Source organism: Colius striatus, chromosome 23 (assembly GCF_028858725.1).
Source record: "Colius striatus isolate bColStr4 chromosome 23, bColStr4.1.hap1, whole genome shotgun sequence".
NCBI classification, from domain to species: Eukaryota; Metazoa; Chordata; class Aves; order Coliiformes; family Coliidae; genus Colius; species Colius striatus.
Window position 1 is genome coordinate 2,107,313 of NC_084781.1, and position 20,424 is coordinate 2,127,736.

The 20,424-nt window shown below is 50.5% G+C and overlaps 1 protein-coding gene across 11 annotated transcripts; it reads right to left on the reverse strand.

Moving 5' to 3' along the window:
- Positions 1 to 1,048: 1,048 nt before the first annotated feature.
- MSANTD2 (Myb/SANT DNA binding domain containing 2) lies at positions 1,049 to 18,471 on the reverse strand. Of its 11 annotated transcripts, none has more exons than XM_062014175.1 (5): positions 17,992 to 18,471; positions 9,536 to 9,580; positions 8,094 to 8,352; positions 6,725 to 6,785; positions 1,049 to 3,012 (listed from the first exon to the last, which is right to left on the reverse strand). In XM_062014175.1, exons 1-5 carry the CDS (start codon positions 18,469 to 18,471, stop codon positions 2,160 to 2,162), a joined length of 1,698 nt encoding a protein of 565 aa, XP_061870159.1. In that variant the 3' UTR covers positions 1,049 to 2,159. The 11 variants fall into 11 exon arrangements, 6 of the variants coding, with proteins under 6 accessions (XP_061870159.1, XP_061870153.1, XP_061870158.1 ...); XM_062014174.1 differs by lacking the exon at positions 17,992 to 18,471 and adding an exon at positions 11,256 to 11,269 and having other exon boundaries at positions 1,053 to 3,012; positions 9,536 to 9,577; XM_062014173.1 differs by lacking the exon at positions 17,992 to 18,471 and adding an exon at positions 11,234 to 11,245 and having other exon boundaries at positions 1,053 to 3,012.
- Between the last annotated feature and the right edge of the window lie 1,953 nt (positions 18,472 to 20,424).

Genomic DNA, 20,424 nt, shown 5'->3' on the forward strand with positions numbered 1-20,424 from the left:
AACCAGAGGGAGGGGAGAGAAGAGTGAGAGGAGAGAAGAAAGAGGGAGGGGAGAGAAGAAAGAGGGAGAGGAGAGAAGTGAGGGGAGAGAAGAAAGAGTGAGGGGAGAGAAGAAAGAAGTGAGGGGAGAGAAGAAAGAAGTGAGGGGAGAGAAGAAAGAAGTGAGGGGAGAGAAGAAAGAAGTGAGGGGAGAGAAGAAAGAAGTGAGGGGAGAGAAGAAAGAAGTGAGGGGAGAGAAGAAAGGAAGTGAGGGGACAGAAGAAAGAAGTGAGGGGACAGAAGAAAGAAGTGAGGGGACAGAAGAAAGAAGTGAGGGGAGAGAACAGAAAAAAAAGAGAACCAGGATGAGAGAGAGTAGAGAAAAAAAGAACCAAGATAAGAGAGAGAAAAGAGGGGAAAAAAAGCCCAAGAGGAAAAAAAAAAACCCAGAGAAAACTAGAAAGATAAAGAAAAAGAAGCAATTAAAAGAGAAAAGAAACACAAAATAAAACCCAAAGAAAAATAAAACAAAACTAAAAAGAAACAGAATAAAACCAAACCTGAAAGAAATAGAAAACAGAGGAAAGGAAAAAAATCCAGGAAGCAAACAGGAGAAAGAAAATCCAGGAAAGAAAACCAAAGAGAGAATCCAAGAGAGAATCCAAATGTCAGAGGGGAAAGGAAAAGAGACCAGAAAAGGAGAAAAAAAAGAGGTGGAAGGGAAAAAAGGAAGCAGAAAAGTAAAAAAAGTTGCTTCAGAAAAGGAGAAAATGAAAAGACAAAATTGACAGGAAAAAGGAAAGTACAAGGGAAATAAACCCAAACATAAGGGAAATAAACCCAAAGAATAAGGGAAGTAAACCCCAAAGTACAAGGGAAACAAACCCAAATATAAGGGAAACAAACCCAAATATAAGGGAAACAAACCCAAATACAAGGGAAACAAACCCAAATATAAGGGAAACAAACCCAAATACAAGGGAAATAAACCCAAATATAAGGGAAACAAACCCAAATATAAGGGAAATAAACCCAAATATAAGGGAAACAAACCCAAATATAAGGGAAACAAACCCAAAATACAAGGGAAATAAACCCAAAATACAAGGGAAATAAGCCCAAATATAAGGGAAATGAGCCCAAAGTATAAGGGAAACAAACCCAAAGGACAAGGGAAACAAACCCAAAGGACAAGGGAAATAATCCTCAAGTACAAGGGAAATAAGCCCAAGTACAAGGGAAATAAGCCCCAAAGTACAAGGGAAACAAACCCCAAATACAAGGGAAATAAACCCAAAGTACAAGGGAAACAAATCCCAAATACAAGGGAAATAAACCCAAAGTACAAAGGAAATAAGCCCAAAGTACAAGGGAAATAAACCCAAAATACAAGGGAAATAAACCCCAAAGGACAAGGGAAATAAACCCAAAGGAGAAGGGAAACAAACCCCAAAGAAACCCCAATAACCCCAAATAAAATTCCCCCCAAGTATAAAAAAAACCTGAAAAGGAACCAGGAACAACCCCCATGAAAAGAACAGGCAAGAGACAAATAAAAAGCCTCCCCCAAGGCCAGGAATTCTCTTTGTGTCACCAAATCAACATACCCCAGCCACCCCCCACCCCAAAGCAGATATGGCAACGCTACTTGGAAAGTGGAATTACATCACAGAACCCAAAGTCTCTTGGTGCAGGCAACACTGTTTGGAGAGAGAGAGAGAGAGAGGAGAGAGACCACTGGATGGGTGTGATAAAAAGTGTCTAAATTATATACAAGAGTTCTCTACAACCCCGTGTCCTTCCATGGGGCTTCCACCTTGAACTCGTCGTTGTCTATTGCTTAGTTATCCGGACTTAACACTGAAGAGACGTACAAAGGAGACACTGTGGAAGAAAAATGCCCTCCCCACCCCCTCGAAGAGAAGAAAACCCTTTGGTGGGTGAAAACACCTTCTCCCCCTTGTGGAATGTACCTCCAGTGCCGCGGGGCCGGGCGGCTCCTCACCTCCTGCGGCCGGGCGGGAGCCGCTTGCGCCCCCCTCGGGGTGGAGGGAAGGTTCCTCCCCACTTTGAGCCTCCAAAGTCTGGGATTTGTGAGATGGCAGAGAAAAAAACAACAACCCCCAACCCCAAACTAACAGAAAAAGTGGGGCAGCAAGCCCTGAAATCCTTGTGAAGGGCTCAGTTGTTGAACTTTAAGGGGTAGCCGATGGCTTTTTCCAGGCACTCTACCAAAGAGCCGGCCGAAAGAAAATCCCTCTCCACTTCCACAAATTTGATGTAGATGGATTTAGGGGAGACTCCAGGCTCAACAATGCAGTTCTGAGATAAAAAAGCGTTGATCCCCACCCAATCTTTGCTGAAGGTTTTGGTGTTGGCCTGGAAATGTAAAAACAGGCACTGCTGGAGAGTCCTGACCTCAGCGATGCCGAGGTAACAATAGATGATGCGGGCGGATTCCACGTCCAGGCGGAGCGAGGCTTGAGGAGAAGGAACCTCCAGCTCTCCTTGAGTCTCATTGGTAGGGTCAGTCCCTCGATGCTCAGGGAGAGGGGAAGAGGGTTTCTCATGGCACTCTTCATACCCAATAGCATACAAGCCAGGGCTTTTAGGGATCCCCCCGGGTAAGAGATACTGCACCACGTTCCCGCCGGTAGGTTTGGAGTGAGCGATGGGGATCCAGTCGATCTCCATGTGAAGCTCCAGGCACCTGGCTTCACTGATGGTGATCTCTAAGAACTTGTAATAAACATTCTTCCAGTTCATTTTCTGGACCCTGGTCATAATGACTCGACCTTCTGGTTTCTCAGAGTTAAAATACTCCCTCAGGCGTTTGCCTAAAGGGACTTGGGAGCTGATTTCGGCGTAGTGGTACCTGATGTCCTCCTTCCAACGGGTGTTGTAACCAATGCCAAAAATGGCCAGTTTGTTGGAAAGGTGAAGCCTGGAGAAATCAGTCCAGCTCTGAAACAGCTCCCACTTCAACTGGACAGACTCCAAGATCTGCATGATGTTCTGCATGACGTCACGCTTCCTGCAGATTCGAGGGATACATGGAGAAGGGGAGGGGAAATAAAAGTGGGGGTCAGTAAAGAGGAGCTGAGAAACAACCATCAGAATCCCCTTCAGCTCAGGTGTTTTATCCCCAAACCCATCCTATATTGGGAGGCAATAGGTTAGAACAACCCCTTCAGCATAACCTGACCCAAAGTCCTCCACAGCTCTCTCAGTCTCTGCTGGAAACAAGGTTTCGTGCCAAAAGCTCTGCAGGACATAACCCCCCCACCAAGGTATTTGCTGCTGTCTGCTTGGCACACTAAAGGAAACTCTGGGTGATACTGGAACACAAAGAGTTCCATTTGAACATAAGAAAAAGCTGTTTTACTGTGTGGTGAGCCCAGGCTGCCCAGGGAGGGTGAAGAGGCTCCTTCTCAGGAGGTTTCCAAACCCACCTGGACACGTTCCTGTGCCCCCTGAGCCAGGGGAACCTGCTTTAGCAAGGGCTGGAGGTCTCACTGGAGTCAAGGCAGGTGACACTCACTGCTCTCCTTCCACTTTCCCAGCCAGTCATGCCATCAGAGAAGGCCACACCAGGTTGCTGAAGCAGGATTTTCCCCTTGGTGAATCCCCTTGGCTTCTTATTTGAAGTTACATCTGAGGGGTCATTTCCACTTCCCTTTGTGCCAAAGGACAGCCACAAATGCCTCTTTCACCCCAAATCCATCTACATTTAAACACAAACCCTGCTGCTTCACCCAACTGCTTCAAAGCTTCTCTGTGGACACAGCAGCAGTAGCTTGGAAAACATTTTAAGGCTTTTTGGAAGTGGAGATTCATCTCCAAGGGATAAGAGAGCCCAGGGCTCCAGTCAGTGAGGGCACAGGGTGAGCTGTTGGGGAACACTGAGCTAACATTTCCCTGCTGTTACACACTGGTTTGACTCAAAGCAGACAGCTGAGCTCAGTTTAAAGCAAGCAAACCCATCCAAACCCAAAGAGAGAGAGAGAGAGAGAGAAGAAAGCAGCGTGGGCAGGTTTTCATTCAACAGTCGAGGAGAGGAGAGAAGAAGCAAAAGAAAAGCTCCCACCTTTATTAATTCCACTATAAATACTTCTCACTAAGTTTAGTTCAGCACAAAATAAAGAGCTGAAGCTCTGGTGAGTTAAAAAAAAAGGACTTAGTCACTCAGACTGCTCGTGCTGGGAAGAGGAATCATCTGATCTCCAGGGATGGGGAGAGAAGGGTTTTCCACAGAGGGAACCCAGAGGGAAAGAAAGACATTGTACCAAGCTCTGATTTTGGTCATAAGTTTTCTCCTCTTCTCACTTCCACCAGGACTCCAAGGCTCAGAGCTTTGCTTTCCCAGCACCTCCATCACTCAGCCAAGCAGAGGTATCAGAGGCAGCGAGAGTCAAACTGTTACTGTGATTGTCTCCAGGAGAAACATCTGAGCTAGCAGGGGGGGTTTCCCCTGTGTCAGTGCTGTCTGACACGGAGCAATCTCCTTTTTCATCTGCAGAAGGTGCCCTAGAGCTGGATTTTACCCCTGCTCAGAGCAATCTGCTTGCTTTTGCCGAAGCTTTTGCAATTCAAATGAGGGAGAGGACAGGAGACAGCACCAGTGCAAGTGCAAGTTTGTTTATGAGGCACTGTTTCCAAACAGAAGCAAATTTCCAAGAGGCTCAAACAGCTGCTTTCCTCGAAGCAGGTCAGAGCCTTTACAGGAGGGGAGGGGAACTTGGACTGTCAGGGTATAAACCCAGAGTGGTGGGGGTTGGAAAGGACCTCCAGAGCTCATCCAGCCCAACCCTCTGCTAAAGCAGATTCCCCTTGAGGAGGCAGCATTAATTAACTAATTAGGAGATCTCTTGATTTCTTTCACTCTCCTAAAAGTGCTCCAGCTGTAACAAACCAACTCTGTTGCAGAACCTGACTCTTTACAACCTGGGGGCTGAGTTTGGATCCATCTGCACCCAGCCTCCTCTCAGGAAGAAAGTAAAGGGGTCCCTCTGAACCTTTATCACTTCCACACCACCTTAACACACCCTGAAAGGCAAAGTTATCCCAGAATGGTCCTAAAATACCTGTTCAAAGAGGCAATAATAGAGTTCAGAGTGAACCAAAGCTGTTCTTCTCCAGCTCATCCCCGAGTCACTAAGTTTGCTGAAAGGTCACCTTCAGGTACAGTGAAAGTTCAGCTGAAGTGAGGAGGTTGGGGAAGTGAAGCCATTACAACAGAAGCTTCTTTTTTCCTTCTCTTTTGGAGGCTGTGTTTGTTTCTTTTCATTTGGTGACACTTTCTGCTGGATCACCATTTCTTAGAGTGCTGAGAACTTCCACCCTAGAGCAGCTCCTTTGCAAACAGCCGGATGGACTTTGGACAACACCTCAAATCTCTGGAGGAGTTGCTGCTCCTGTGTGGAACTCACCCAGGAGACTCAACTTGAGATGGCTCATTCCTACTCCAGACAGATGTGCAACCAACCCTGTGGGTCTACAGAACCCAAAAGGTCAGGAGAAAAGTAGCCCTGGCTATGAACCCTTGCCTTTTAGAAGAGCTCTTATGTTATTGTTGGCGAGGCGAGGGGAGGTTCACATGCTGAAAGCATGCAAAATGCTCTGCTGTTTGTTCAGATTGAACCCATCCAAAAGGTTACAACAGCTCTGGAAAGTTAGACAAGTCAAGTGAAGGGAAAAAAAGCCCAAGCTTTGGCATGCTAAAAGGGGAAAGGCACGAGGTTTTCGTGCGAGTGTTCCTCACGCTGAGCCAAGAGCACACGCTACTATGGAGGGGGGAGCACGTTCTCCTGCTCTTTTCTCCCTCCATCCCTCCTGTATTGTTTTTGCTTTATATATAAAGGGACAAATTTCTGAGAAAGGAGGCAAAAACCCCAGCAGATTGCAAATAACCCTCAGTGTTCAGCCTCGTGTTGTGATCTCCACACAAACCCAACGTGAGCCTCAAATATTGGGTTTGGTTTTAGGCCCCTCAATACAGGAGAGACATTTTGGGGCTGGAGTGTGTCCAGAGAAGGATGTAACAGAGCTGGGGAGTGATCTGAAGTCCAGGAGTGGCTGAGGGAAATGGGGGTGTTTAATCTGGAGAAGAAGTGGCTGAAGGGAGATCTGGTTACTCTCTGCAACTCCCTGACAGGAGGTTGGAGTGAGGTGAGGGTCAGTCTCTTCTCTCCAGTAATGAACGACAGGACAAGAGGAAATGGGCTCAAGTTGTCCCAGGGGAGGTTGAGGCAGAACTGTTTCCCTGAGAGGGGTGTCAACCCCTGTGCCAGGCTGCCCAGGGAGCTGGGGCAGTGCCCAGCCCTGGAGGGATCCCAAAGCCGTGGAGCTGAGGTGCTGAGGCCGTGGGGTAGCGCTGGGCTTGGCAGGGTGAGGGAAGGGCTGAGACTCCATCAGCTTCAAGCTCTTTTCCAACCAAAACAGTTCCATGTGTATTTTACCCACACTTTAAGCCCTTGCATTCATATCTTAAGCCCTTGCATTCATGTCCTAAGCCCTCTTTCATCTGCTGTGTGGCAAAGCCAAGAAGAGGCAAGAGTCATGAAGCTTTTCAGATGTTCTGAGGTAACTGGGATAATACATAAAGCAGCTTCAGCTCCATGAATAGTCCTGCCCAATGTATCTCTAATTATAATCAGAAGTTCCAAACATCATCCTCTCTCCCCTCCCCCTGCACAACATCCCTGGGGAAACAACATTCCAGAGTAAAACATGCAGAAATCACTTACTGTGTGTCTTCTGAAGACTCCTGTTTTATCTTTAGTGTTCTCTTCGTGGTAGGCATTTCATCTGAAAGGTAAAATTGCAACATCTGGATCTGAAATCATGTCCCTGGGGTTTTAATTTGGGGTTTGGGGGTGTTTTACTTCTTTAATAAAAGGCTGAAGTGAAATAAGAACTAAATTGGAGTCTCTTCCTAAGCCAGGCAGCTCTGCACCAGATACCTCCTGTTCCTACATCCTCCCTCTTGGATGAGAGCTGCCCAGTTGAGGTCTGATTCCAGCTCTGCACCAGACACCTCCTGTTCCTACATCCTCCCTCTTGGATGGGAGCTGCCCAGTTGAGGTCTGATTCCAGCTCTGCAAGTGCAAAACCCATCAAGGGCAAGACGACAATTTCCCCTCTTGTTAAATCACAAATGCATTTCATTGCAAACTGCACTGTTGAAACCAAATCCAAAAGGGAAAAAGAAACCAGGAGAGGCTATTTCTGCTCTCAGTGGCACAGCTGAAGAGCAAACAGCAGGGAAAACACATGTGGATTCCATTCAGATGCTGTGTGCCAAGTGCTTCTCTGAACATGAAGAGTATCAGCAGCCCAAGTGCAACACAAGTGCTTCCATCTGATTGAAGGGAAGTGAACCAGGAGGCCACAGTTTTACCAGGAACCAGACAAACTGGCCAGAGTTCTCCACTGTTTACATATGTTTTGTCATGTCCTCCTCTCCCTCATGTAATTCTGACTTTTCAGCCCCTTGGGGAAGGAATCTGAGGGAACCAGAAGGCAGATTAACAGCCAAACTTGCAACTCTTAACACTGAACTGTGCTTTAAACCTCTTTCAAAGCACCTTAACTCCCCAGGCCCTTCAACACAGACATGTGACTGAGTCTCCTCTCCCTCTTCCATCCTAAAAACCACGAGGGGAAAAGAAACCAGTCAGGCCTTTATGCCATTCATCTCCTTGCTGCTGCTTCACTCAGGTCTCTGTTGAATTTCTGAGTGACTTAGAAGTTCCCACCTTGGAAATAAACCCCATTGGAAATAAACCCCATTGCTCAGGGAGGAACACACACTCATCTGTAAGATCAGGGGCTCATGAGAGAGAAATCTCCTTAGAGGAAGCCCTTCCTTCACAAAACTGTTGGGATCAGCACGTGCTTGCCATCAGGAGCAAAGTTCAACAAGCCCCAAGCAATGACTCAATCTCTAAGTTAATTAATGTCTTGATTCTTACACACAGACACCAATAATTTGGGCAAGAAGGTGGAGGAGTTTGTTGGTGATGAACTGAGGAATCTCTTTCCCTTTTCTCCCTGAAGAGAGAAGGATCTTGAGCTCAAAATGGGTTGGAGATGTTGCCCAGTGACACTTCTTACCCAATTCTTGTTCACCAGTCTGGTAGCAATGGAGATCCTGACTGTGGTTTCCCCAATCTTCCTGTGAATATTCCTCCATGGTGCTGCCATCTGACTCCAGCTCCTGGTACAAACCACTGCTGTTGATGAGGACAGGCTGGCAGGGCTGGGAATCCCATCCTCCTTGCCCAAACACTTGTTCCAGCTGCTCAAAGGTGTAGCTGCTTTTCCTCTTGCCCACGCCGTGTTCCTTCACGCGGCTGTAGCACCTGCGAAGGGTCTGGAGCCAGAGAAAGGGGGAGGGGGTAGAAATAAAGCAGGTCCATCAGGCAAGCAAAGGGGTTGGCAGAGCACACATCCACTTGCAGACAGTTACAGGCTGCTAGGCAAAAGTTGGGTTTGGCTTTTGGTTTTAAACCTTTGCTGATGAGCATTTGCCCCCAAGCTCCACCTGCCATCCCTGCTGAGGTCTGAGCGTTAACACAACAAGAGAACTTTAGATGCTGAAGGCCAGAAGGGACCATTATGATCATCTAAGTCTGTCCTCCTGTATGACAAAGGCCACATGATTGTATGCAGTAATATTTGCACCCAGCTAACAGTATTTGTGGTGTGATCACCTTGTTGTTTGTTGAGCTTCCACTAGCCATTCGAGCTTTACATGAAGCGAAATGGTTTAGAAAGTGTCTCGAAGCACATTTCCTCACCCTTGAACCCAACTGCTCCTCTCTTGCTATTCAGAATTCTTCCCATTTCCAAACACTGCCTTTTGAAATGGTTTTTCCATGTACAGAGAGTCCAAAACTATCTCAAGGCCAAAACAAAACCCCACTTCGAATCACCTCCTGGGCTCCTTCAATTGATTAACTGGGACTTAATTGCACTTTGTTCTCTGCATGTTTTATCACTTCTGCCCCTGAATGATGATTTCTGAACTAAGAGCTAACCAGGAAAACATTCAACTCATCTTATCAGTGATGCAGTAAACAGGGAAAACATTCTCCCCATCTCAGGTCATTCACTGAGAGCAACACAAAGCTGGACAAAGCTGTGGAGCAGCTCCAGGTTCATCAGATTAAAACTCTGGGCAGTTTTATTCACTTCCCTCCCCCCACCCCCCCACTCCACTTCCAAAGAAACAAAATCCCCAGATCTTCTATGGAATGGAAGAGATGTGGGAGGGGAAATAAAAATACCAAGAGATCCCCAAGTCAGAGACACCAACCAGCCAAGAAAATGCACACCTACTATGAGGAGGAGGAAGCAGAGCTGGTGGTGGACCCACAGCTTGGAGAAGGTTGAAGCAGGGAAGAGAGAGAGAGAGAAAGAGGGAGAAAGGGAAAGGAAAAGAGAGAGTCCCCCAAAGCAAAGATTGTCCAACCTTCCTTACTCTGGTAAGAAGACACAAGGTAATTAAATGGATATGCCTAAGCTATTCAGCTAGGAAAAGATAGATTACTTACATATTTTGCCTTCCTTACTAACTCACTCTGTCTCTTGTGAAGCTGCTGAAATTTAAAAGAGGTCAAATCAATAATGCTCCAAATTGCCAAGACTTCCATAGCAAGCATTCAAGTAAGAAACAATCCTTAGATGGCTCTTAAAGAAGCTTTGTCTTAAACACAGTGTTGAGGTTGAAACCTCCTTGGAGGGGACTAAGATGCAAAACAAACACCCTGTTAGTCTGCTTCTGGTCATCCCCCCACCCCACTGACAGCTGAGAGGGATCCTGATGGGTTTTGTGCTACCAAACTCTTATTTCACCTCCCAAATTCAATGTGTTAGATTGCTCAGGTTCTGGACTGAATGGCAAAGCTGTCTCTGGAGTCTATTTAAGCATGACTTTGGGAACAGCTAGCCCTGTTCACTTTCCTTTCTAGAGGAGGACTTTGTGGACATAGCATTTCAAAAACCACTTGGTTAGGGGTTTTTTTTCCTCCTCCCACAAGGCTTTTTTACACCTTCAGAAAGCTCCAAGCTACCTAATGCTCCTGGTTTTAACAGCATCAGTGGGAAAGGAACACATTTCTAACTCATTTCCTTGTGAAACTCAGAGCCCTGGGGGCAGAAAACTTCTAAGCAGTGAGTCAGTTTAACCCCAAAATGACCAACTCCCTCCCCCCACAGTAAAATTTAACCTGCAGAGGCCACAATAGCACCAGAACTCAGTGGTTTTAAGGTGGAACTTTCACTGATTTTGCCACCAAACCAAACATCACCAGATTTTCTGTCAAAACCTCAGCCCCAACCAACCACCTTTGTCAACCTGGAAGCGAGGACTCGGCCAGGAAAGCTGTTGCTATTCATTGTGGGGAGATTTGGCTTCCCAGTGCTGGGGGTATTAATAAATGTAGGTGGTAAAATTCAGCAACAAGAAGCCCTTGGGTACATTGAGGTAGTTTTGGCCCTGATAAGAGCGTTGGAAGGAAGGTGGCCCAGGTTTTTCGCTCTGATGTGTCTCCTTTCAGCTCAAATCTCACTGAGTGACAGGGGCAAACTCTTGTTTCACTCTAAAATCCACCCCAAAGTCAGGCTTCAAAACAAAAGTCCAGTTCTTACATCTGCCCTGGCTTCTCCATTGGAGTAAAGCCCAGATGTAGAAGCTCCAGACAAATTTCTTAGCAGCCTTTAAGCTAAAGAAAGGATTTTTGGGTTAACCAAATCCATTGATCCCTCCTGGGCCACCCAACAGCCACTTGCTCAGTTTGAATCCCTCAAATATCTCTCCCTACTGCTGGAGCTGAAAGTGTCTCACACTGGTTGTAGCCTGCTAGTCATTAACTCTTCTCATTCAGGCTGCAAACCAACTTATTTAAGCAGGAATATAACTTAGCATCAGGTCAAATGGAGACTTGGTATGAGAATTAAAGGGAGCAATGAAGAAAAGGGGCAAAAATAAACGAGCAAGACTGTCACTGCTTGCCATGAGTACTTTTAAGCTTACTGCCTTGGCACTTCTGCATGAGCCATGTTTTGTCTCCCCTTCTGATGGTACATCAGAGGGATGATCACCTCAAATGTGGTGCTTTCAAAAGCACCAGAAGGTCTGTGACCAAGCAGCCAGCAGCTCCTCGGAACTGTTTTCCTAAACAATCAAGATCCCCCATTATCTCCTCCCTCCTGGAGGTAATCCCAAGGTTTCTCCACCAAGCAGTCCCTACCACATTGCCAAGTGATGTTCACCTCCAAACAACCAGGTCAGCTCCGTTTCAGGGATGCCCACAGGCTTCTGGGTGGCAGGGGTGAGGTGGGATCAGACCGACGGCTCTCCCTCTGCAGCTGCCCGTACCTCCCACGATGGATTTTCTTCAGATGCCCTAGGGTAAGACCTAAATAATTGCTCCCATTTCAAAAGAAACCTCCACCTGGATATCTTATGGGTTTAAACACCTTTCTCCCAGCAGCTTACTCTGATCACCAAAGAGTTTAAGATCGAGGTTTATCTTACGCACCTCCTCTATTCCTCCCGGTGTCCAGCTCAAGTCCTGCTCCGTGGTTCCTAAAGTGCACACACATAATATTGATACAGATAGACAAGAAACCAGGAAATTTAGGACAAGTAACTGCAAACAGACCTGATGAATTGACCAGTGACTGCACAAAGCTGGAAGAGACCCGAGGCTTTTGCTTATTGTTCTGCAACGCTGCCTGCAATACGAAGACAGGTTATCCCCACCCCCTTCAATTCACAGGGGTGAAATCCAAGAGCTCAAGGTGGATTTTAGTCACCATTTCTAATTTAGGAGCTTTCACCTTCTCTACAAGTGAAGACACAGGAGAATCAATTCATTGCAGCACATCTGAGCAGTGTTTGTGATCATCAAGCCTCGAGGGAAGCTGTAGCCAACAGTTCTCCTCCCAGCAACAAACACACACGTGAGGGAGAAGCACAGGACAGGGAGGTTTTGATACAGAACCCAAGGGATGGTTCAACATGAGAAACTCCAGATCCCTGATCTGAGATGTGTTCTTACTCAAGGAGCAGTTAAGGTGGCCTACAGGGGTGTCCACATTAATCTGTTGAAAGCTGAGAGAGGGAGGCTCAGAGCACACAGCCTTCAGCTCCAAAGATGCTCTTTCACTTCATGCAAGACAGAAGCTCTTGGCTTCACATCCCCAATTAGAAAGGCAGTTAATTAATTGCTTCTCCTCCTTCATCTCACCACAAGATGAAGCTAGGTCAGGACAAAAGAAAGTGCTTTTGAAAGCTGGAGTGGTCACAGGGCACATAGGGATGAGCAGCACAAGGAAAGGTCTTGCAGTTCTTCACTTCTGAGTTGGGACAGTGGGAGCAGAAGGCAACAGACGTGACTCCGACAGTCTGCTAGCTCCTGGACTTGGAGGTTAAAAGGTGTTTGGAAGGCAGAACATGAGACTTGGAAGGGATATCACCACAAGAAGCCTATCCAGAATAAAAAAGAGAAGGAAGAGAACCTTTTAACTCTCAAAGAGTGCCTCTGCTGACTGAACCAGAGCCACCAAGTCCCAAGACTCCTCTGCAAAACACCTTTGGTATGAAACATGGTGGCATCTCAAGTGGGAGCACAGAGAAACTGGTTGTCTGATCATGTTAGGAACCAGAGACCTCTCTGCACATAATGCCTTGAAGAAGCAAAGTCACCCTAGGAGACACAGACAAGCTAGAACCTAACAAAAACCCCACAGCTGATCTCCCACCACTGCCAACTACTAAACCACAATTAAATACATCTTAAAAGGAAGCTCCTGTACAGGCAGGAATTATCTACAGAAGGTAGAGGTTGGCTTAGATGAGGGAAGACTTTGCCAAAGACCAAAAGGGAAGGAAGTCAGGGTATAATAACCTAGGGCATGGAGTGATGGGTGACCCAGTTACATCCAAACAACCAGAGTAGAGTGTTACAGATGCACAACACTCACAGCAGAAGCTACTGGACAGTCAAGACACCCATCCTGCATGTGTAAAGTGAGACTGGTGCCTGTTGGGATAACACAGCTGCTCTGAGAGTGGGTTTGCTCCACACAATGCTCAATTCCCAGAGGTGTTCCTCTGATGCAGCCTCAAACTATATCCAAGGAGGAGTAAACCAAGTCAATCTGTCCTTTGACACATAAGACTTGATTCTTTTCTGGCTCATGTGATCAGAAAGTTGTTCCCACTTACCCAAGGACTGAAGGACTCAAGGAGAGAACAAATGCAAGATTAAGGTTGAAAAGAAATGGAAGGCAAAGTGGTTTTGAAGGTGGCCAGTTGGCTGGTTGCTACAAAAAAACCCCACCCCAGTGTACTGATGCTCCATCAGTTTGAGACCTTCAAATGAAGATGCAGCCTCTGCTCAACCCAACAATGAAACTCTGGATGAAATCCAAGCCCTGGTGTCATGGAGGAGGTCAAACTAGATAACTCCAGGCATTAGATTTGAGCCAGTCTAGCTCATACAGCCTTGCCTTCCTTAAAAACAGCTTCACCCAAGGCTTAAAAATGGATTGTTTAGATGGTTTAACAGCTCAAAAACCACAGCCCCACGAGGAATCAGCCCTGTTGGCACAGCTTGGCATCCAGCTTTCGAGCCACAGCTGATACTCTGGTGTCATTTTTCATTCCTTCCCATTTCATGTGGGTTTGTGGCATTTGCTTTTCCCCTTCCTGTCTCTGCTCTCTCTGTTTAACCATTCTTCTTCAAAGTTGTCTTTTTTCCTTTGAACAACAAAACCCCACAAATTGCCTGTGTGGCAGAAAACCACAACCCAAGAGGAACCTCCAGTGAGGGGTGAGGAAGAGGTCATCACCTCCAGAAAATCCAAGAGCCAGGAGGGAGGTGTTGGAGCTGTTCCTCTTGGAATACACAGCCTGGCATGGACTCTGTGGAGAGGCCAACACACTTCAGTGTGTCCCTCACAAAACAAAAGGTGAACTTGTGCTTGGAGCAGCTGTGGAAATGGTCCCAGATTCGTTTTCATGGAATCATTTTGGTTGGAAAAGAGCTTGAAGTTGATGGGAGTCCAACTACTGACCTCACCCTGCCCAGCTCAGCACTACCCCATGGCCCTCAGCACCTCAGCTCCAGGGCTTTGGGATCCCTCCAGGGCTGGGCACTCCCTCACCTCCCTGGGCAGCCCATTTCAAGAGGGATGAAAAACACATGAATGACTCTTGAATGAGCTGCTAGTTGTAGGGATGGACAGGATCTACATGAGGTTGCCCAAGGTCAAGAGCCAGGTCCTGCCTTTGGGCCTCCCCAAGCCCAGGCACAGCCACAGGCTGGGGCAGAGGGGCTGGAAACTGCTGCAGGGAAAGGGCCTGGGGGGGCTGGTGCTGAACAGGAGCCAGCAGCGTGCCCAGGGGGGCAAGAAGGCCAAGGGCAGCCTGGCTGGGATCAGCAGTGGGGTGGCAGCAGGAGCAGGGCAGGGATTGTCCCCTGTGCTGGGCCTTGGGGAGGCTGCAGCTCCAGGGCTGTGTCAGTGCTGGGCCCCTCACTCACTGCCACAGGGACACTGAGGGGCTGCAGCGTGGCCAGAGCCGGGCACTGAGCTGGAGTCAAGGTCTGTTTCCAAAGGAAGAAACCAGGAAAAGCTGCTGGAAGGGTTACAAGTGAATCCCTACATTTGAACCAGCCCCTTCCTGAGTGGCTCCAACCCAACAGTGGCCTCGTTCCAGGAGCACAAAAAGCAGATGCAGATGTTGAGAGACAAAAATCTGAAGGGGGATCCTGTTTGAATCAGGACAGAAAGCATCTACACCATCCAACTTCCTTCCCTGGAGCTGACTTTTTAACCTGTCCAGCTCATTTCTAACCCACTCTTCAAAGCTTTGAGGGGGGAAGCAAGTGTCCCTGGAGAAAGCCAAGATGGAAATGCAGTTCTCAAAGGAGTTGCAGCCAGTGTGTTTTAAGCACAGCTTGCTTCTACAAGAGATCAGCAAATGCCATCCCCTCGATGGGTATTAAGTAGAAATACCCTTAAAAAGGATGGAAATGTGGAAGATTCTGGATAAGAAATGGAATGAGGCAGCTCTGTGCTGCTTTGGCACCACCTCCCAGTGCTGGCTGCAGCTCAGGCAACATTCCAGTTGTCCTGCTCTGTCTCACTTCAGGCACTGACCCCTTCCACATCCAGAAGTGATGTTCACCCTCAGAAAATGAGAGTCAAGCATCCAAATCCAGCTGGAATCCTACCAAAACTGGGATGTTTGGGGTTGGCAGCAGCTACTGCAACTCTCTTAATACTCCCCATAGCAAGGGGAACTCCTGGCTCTGGTGAGGAACCCACAAGGCCTAATCTCACTGCAAGCAGGGGTGGAAGAAAACGTCCCTCAAGCTGCTTCCCACGCTCTTGTTGATGCCCCCCAGGATGCCATTGGCCCTTCTTACTGCTGATGTCTATTTGCTGCCCACCAGCACTCCCAGATCCCTCTCCTGGAGGGGAGAGCACTCCCAGGGGAGGGGAGCACTCCCAGATCCCTCTCCATCAGGTCACCCCCAGCCTGTCTTGGTGCAGGGGGGGTAGATTCTTTCAAGCCTGAATGTCTCAGGAGCAAAGATGTATTGGAGCATCACTTCTAAAGGGAGGATGGCATCTTGCAGCTGTCACCAAAACTCTTTGCTCTGACCCCAAAACCAACCACAAGCTGCAACCAGCTCTACCCAAAAGCATTGCTTGAACCTTAACAGAGAGTTCTGGGCTTGCTTTAACAGCAAGACTTCTCCTCACAGCCTGCTTAGCATCCCCTGAAGCACAGACAGCTGCAGAGCCACCACGACCTTCTACCAAGCAGCATGGGGCAGGACAAAGCCAAACCACCTCCAAAAACATCTCTATCCTGCACCAGCCTCCAGCCAAGCCCCAAAGTTGGTGACATCCAAAGCTATTCAAGCAACAAGCTCTTTGAAAGCTGCTGAGACAAAGAGGTTCCTCACCAAACAAAACCTTTGGATGTGGCTCAAGGGAGAGAAACACCCCAGAAGCAAATTCAAGGAGTCAGTAAGTCAACATGAGGACAAAGACATCAAGAAACTAAAGCAGCTCCAGGAAGTGAAAGGGTTTGTACCATTCTGAGCAGCTGCTTTTAGGGATGAAGCTCCAGTGGCATGGGATTGAAGGGGAAATCCCAGCCTGACTGGGGTTTAACAGCACAGAAGCAAAGAGCTTCCCCCCATCCCTTGTGAGAACAAGCCATTGCTTGTCCTTTCATTGATTGGCATTTTAAGGGGTGGCAGGAACAGCCAAAATGGGTTGGGAAAGGGGGGAAATGAAAAGCTGGAGGGAGCTCAAAGGGTTTAACTCAGCCTCCCCAAGCTTCATTTGTGTTTAGAGACTGAATTTAGGTTCCCCACCTCATCCAAATCTCTCCTGGGGGGTAGAAAGAGGACAAGGCACCAAACTGTAGCCACCAAACTCAGCCCTTGCCCTTCTCCCCAAGGAATAAAGTGGAAAGACCCCACCTTTAGAGCTGCCCTCAGAAGCAGCACAGCCCAGGGGGGGCTCTGGAACACAGCTCAGTTAAAGTAAAGAGGTTCCTGAGGGCACAGCACACTCTGGGGTGGGATTAGGGAAGATGCTGGACCCTGCAAAAGCAATTTCAAAGCAAAGGAAGGAGGCAGGAGTGCAAGGGGCAACCACAGCCTGAGGCAGCCCCTGTTACTGGGGTAACTGGGAGCTCTTTTTCCCCCCTTGGGGAGCTTCAGGGAGAAGCTGATGTCATCCCTTCACAGCCAGATGTAAGGGGCACTGAGACAACCCACCAAGGGCCACAGTGCCCACCACACTGAAGGAGGCAGCCCAGGGAGAAGGATGCTGCTGGGGGCTGGGGCACTATGCCTTTCACCCCTCAGGACCACAGGATGCTGCCAGAGCTCACCTTGAAAGGGTGATCCCAGGGGTCTGAGGGCCCCTAAAGTCAAAGCCCCAGGAGGGACTGAGCTCAGGGGATGCCCACACCCAGGGCTAAAGCATGCTGCAGCAAACTGTCCATGGTGGGAGACTCTGATGGGGTGAGCCCAGAAGAAAGGGGACCTTGCACTCAGGGACAAAGGATGCTCAGGGAAGCTGCCAGTATGGGGAGATCCTGTTGGGGTGAGCCCAGGGGATGGGGTGCCCCCAGACTTGCTGAGCTGAGCCCAGGGGATGCCCACATCCAGGCCTAAAAGATGCTGCAGCAAGATGCCAGCAAGGGGACACCTTAGTGGGGTGATTCTAGGGGATGGGGTGCCTCCAAACTTGCTGGGGTGAGCCCAGGGGATGCCCACATCCAGGGCCAAAGGATGCTGCAGCAAACTGCCAGCAAGGAGACAATCTGCTGGGGTAAGCCCAGGGGATGGGGTGCCTCCCAAACTTGCTGGACTGAGCCCAGGGGATGCCCACACCCAGGGGTAAAGGATGCTTCAGCAAGATGCCAATAAGGAGACACCTTAATGGGGTGATTCTAGGGGATGTGGTGCCCTCAAACTTACTGGGCTAAACCCAGGGGATGCCCACACCCAGAGCTAAAAGATGTTGCAGCAAGCTGCCAGCATAGGGAGACCATGATGGGGTGATTCTAGGGGATGGGGTGCCTCCAAACTTGCTGGGGTGAGCCCAGGGGATGCCCATACCCAGAGCTAAAAGATGCTGCAGCAAACTGCCAGCAAGGGGACTCACTCTGCTGAGGTGAGCCCAGGGGATGGGGTGCCTCTAAACTTGCTGGGCTGAGCCCAGGGGATGTCCACACCCAGAGCTAAAAGATGCTGCAGCAAGATGCCAGCACGGAGACACCCTGCTGGGGTGATGTCAGGCGATGGGGTAGCCCCAGACCCAGGGCCACTTGCCGGCCTGAGCCCAGGGGATACCCAGGGATGCTGCAGGGAACATCCTGAGATCAGGGGCCGCGGTGCCACCCCGGGAGACACCCTCCCTCCCCCCGCCTCCTGTCCCCAGGGGCCTCTCCACCCGCCCCAGGGAGTACCTTGATGCGCTCCCGGCACTGCGAAGGGGTGCGCTCGTAGCCCAGCTCGGCAAGGGCGCGGGAGACGCGCTCGTACATGGCGGGCCCGGGGGCTTTGCTGCCGAAGACGGTGCCGGCGCCTTCCAGCTGCTGGTACCGCGCTTCCACCAGCCGCTCGTTACCCCACACGGCGATCAGAGCGTTGGTCTCCGCCGGCGTCCACGACATCCCACGGCAAGCGGCGGCTGCGGCCGCGGCGGCGGCACCGCCCGGGGAGAAGGAGACGGACGGCGAGGCCCCGCCGCGGCCCCCCAACCCGGCCCCGCCGGCCGCCGGCCCCGGGCCCAGCGGGGACGCGCCGCTAGGGGTTGAAGGGTCGGATAGGCTGGGGTTGCCGTCGCTCAACGCTCCCGGAGAGCCCGGCGACAGCACCTCCATCTTGGGGATCTTGAGCGGCGGCTCGGCGGGCGGGAGCTGCGAGGAGCCGCAGGACGCCGCCATGTTGGAGATGCCGGACCGAGCGGGCGGAAGTGACGGCGGGCTGCGCCGGGGGGAGGGACTTCCGGTAAGGGCGGAGTGTGTGGGGCGTGGTCAGAGGCGAGGGGGCGTGGCTAACCGCGGTGGGGGGCGTGGTCAAATGGTGGGCGGGGCTTATCCCGAAGGGGGCGTGGTTAGAGGGGGGCGTGGTCTGTCCCGCGGGAAAGGGCCCCGCGTGCGTGGGAGCGCTGCGGGGTACGGGGGTGTCCCCCGAGGGAAAGAGGGCTCCGGACCCTTCAGACGGCCGAGGGAGAGGGGTCTCACAAGCCCTTTGGAGCCCCGAGGAGAGGGGTTCCCCAAGCCCTTTGGACCCTCGAGGACAGAGGACCCCAAGCCCCTTCGGATCCCCGAGGATAGGGGCACCCCAAGCCCTTTGGACCCGCGAAGATAAGGGCACCTCAAGCCCTTCAGACCCCGGAGGATAGGGGCACCCCAAGCCTCTTTGGACCCCCGAGGATAGAGGTTCCCCCAAGCGCTTCAGACCCGTGAGGAGAGGGGCACCCCAAACCTCTTTGGACCCCCGAGGATAGGGGCACCCCAAGCCCTTCAGACCCCAGAGGATAGGGGCACCCCAAGCCTCTTTGGACCCCCGAGGATAGAGGTTCCCCCAAGCGCTTCAGACCCGTGAGGAGAGGGGCACCCCAAACCTCTTTGGACCCCCGAGGATAGGGGCACCCCAAGCCCCTTCGGATCCCAGAGGATAGGGGCACCCCAAACCTCTTCGGATACCCGAGGATAGAGGTTCCCCCAAGCCCTTTGGACCGTGAGGAGAGGGGCACCCCAAGCTCTTCAGTCTCCCGATGATAAGGGCACCCCAAGCCCTTCAGACCCTCGAGGATAGAGGACCCCAAGCCCCTTCGGATCCCTAAGGATAGGGGCACCCCAAGCCCTTCAGACCCCAGAGGATAGGGGTTCCCCCAAGCCCTTCAGACCCTCCAGGGACAGAGATATCCCAAACCCTTTGTACCCTCGAAAAGAAGGGTACCCCAAACCCTTCGGATCCCCGAGGTATAGGAGCTCCCCAAACCCTTGATGCTCTTGAGGTAGATGGGCACCTCCAACCCTTGGGGTATAGGGACACCCCAAACCCTCCAGACACTCGAGATATAGGGACACCCCAAAGCCTTCAGACTCCTAAGGGAGAAGAGCACCCCAAATCTTTCAAACCCATAAGGAGAGAGGCATCACCAGATCTTCAGATCCTCAGAGGAGAGGGGTACCCCAAACCTTAGGGACTCCTGAGGGAGAAAGACACCTCAAACTCTTCAGACCCATGAGGAGAGGGGCACCCCAAACCCTTCAGATCCCTCTTGGTCATCTGCACCCCAGCACTGAGCACCCTCAAATGTGGGGCTCAGCACCTCCTATATACTCCAGCCGTGGAGCCTACTCCCATTTAGGAGGGAGCCGGGGTCCCTATCCCCCAGCCCTGCCAGTTGCTGCCCAGTGACCCCAGTGCCACGGAGAGGGGGGAGGTCCCTCATTAACGAGATGGACACCAGAGGGGTCTTGATTTGATTAATGACCTGGGGAGGACAGCAAATGGAAGGGGGTGTGGGGGGGTGCAGCACCCCATCTGTGTCCCCAACTGTTCCTCCCATAGCCTCCATCTGAAGGGGATTGGGGGGGAGGGGAGTGTCTGTGGGGTTCCCCCCCCCTCTGCCCTGGGCAGTGGCATTGGCGTAATTAAACGCTTTAATTAGCAGTATGTTGGTTAAACAAATTGGGAGGGGAGTGGTGTGTGTGTGTGTGTGCGTGAAACAAACCCATCGCTGCCCCTGTCCCTGGGGATCCCTGTCCCCCACATCTGGCAGCAGAGCAGCGCTGAGCAATCAGGGGCCATAATTATCCCCTTCTAATTACTGGGATTAGGGGCTGGCGATGGGGTGGAGCTGCAGGAGGGGACACACACACCAC

Bases quoted from the DNA above. Each gene is read 5' to 3' on its own strand.
- MSANTD2 (XM_062014175.1), bottom strand. From the start codon at position 18,471: ATGGCGGCGTCCTGCGGCTCCTCGCAGCTCCCGCCCGCCGAGCCGCCG. The intron at 9,581-17,991 runs GTACTCCCTGGG...TTTAAATTTCAG, and splicing joins AGTGCCGGGAGCGCATCAAG to CAGCTTCACAAGAGACAGAG. The intron at 8,353-9,535 runs GTAAGTAATCTA...CTCTGGCTCCAG, and splicing joins TAGTAAGGAAGGCAAAATAT to ACCCTTCGCAGGTGCTACAG.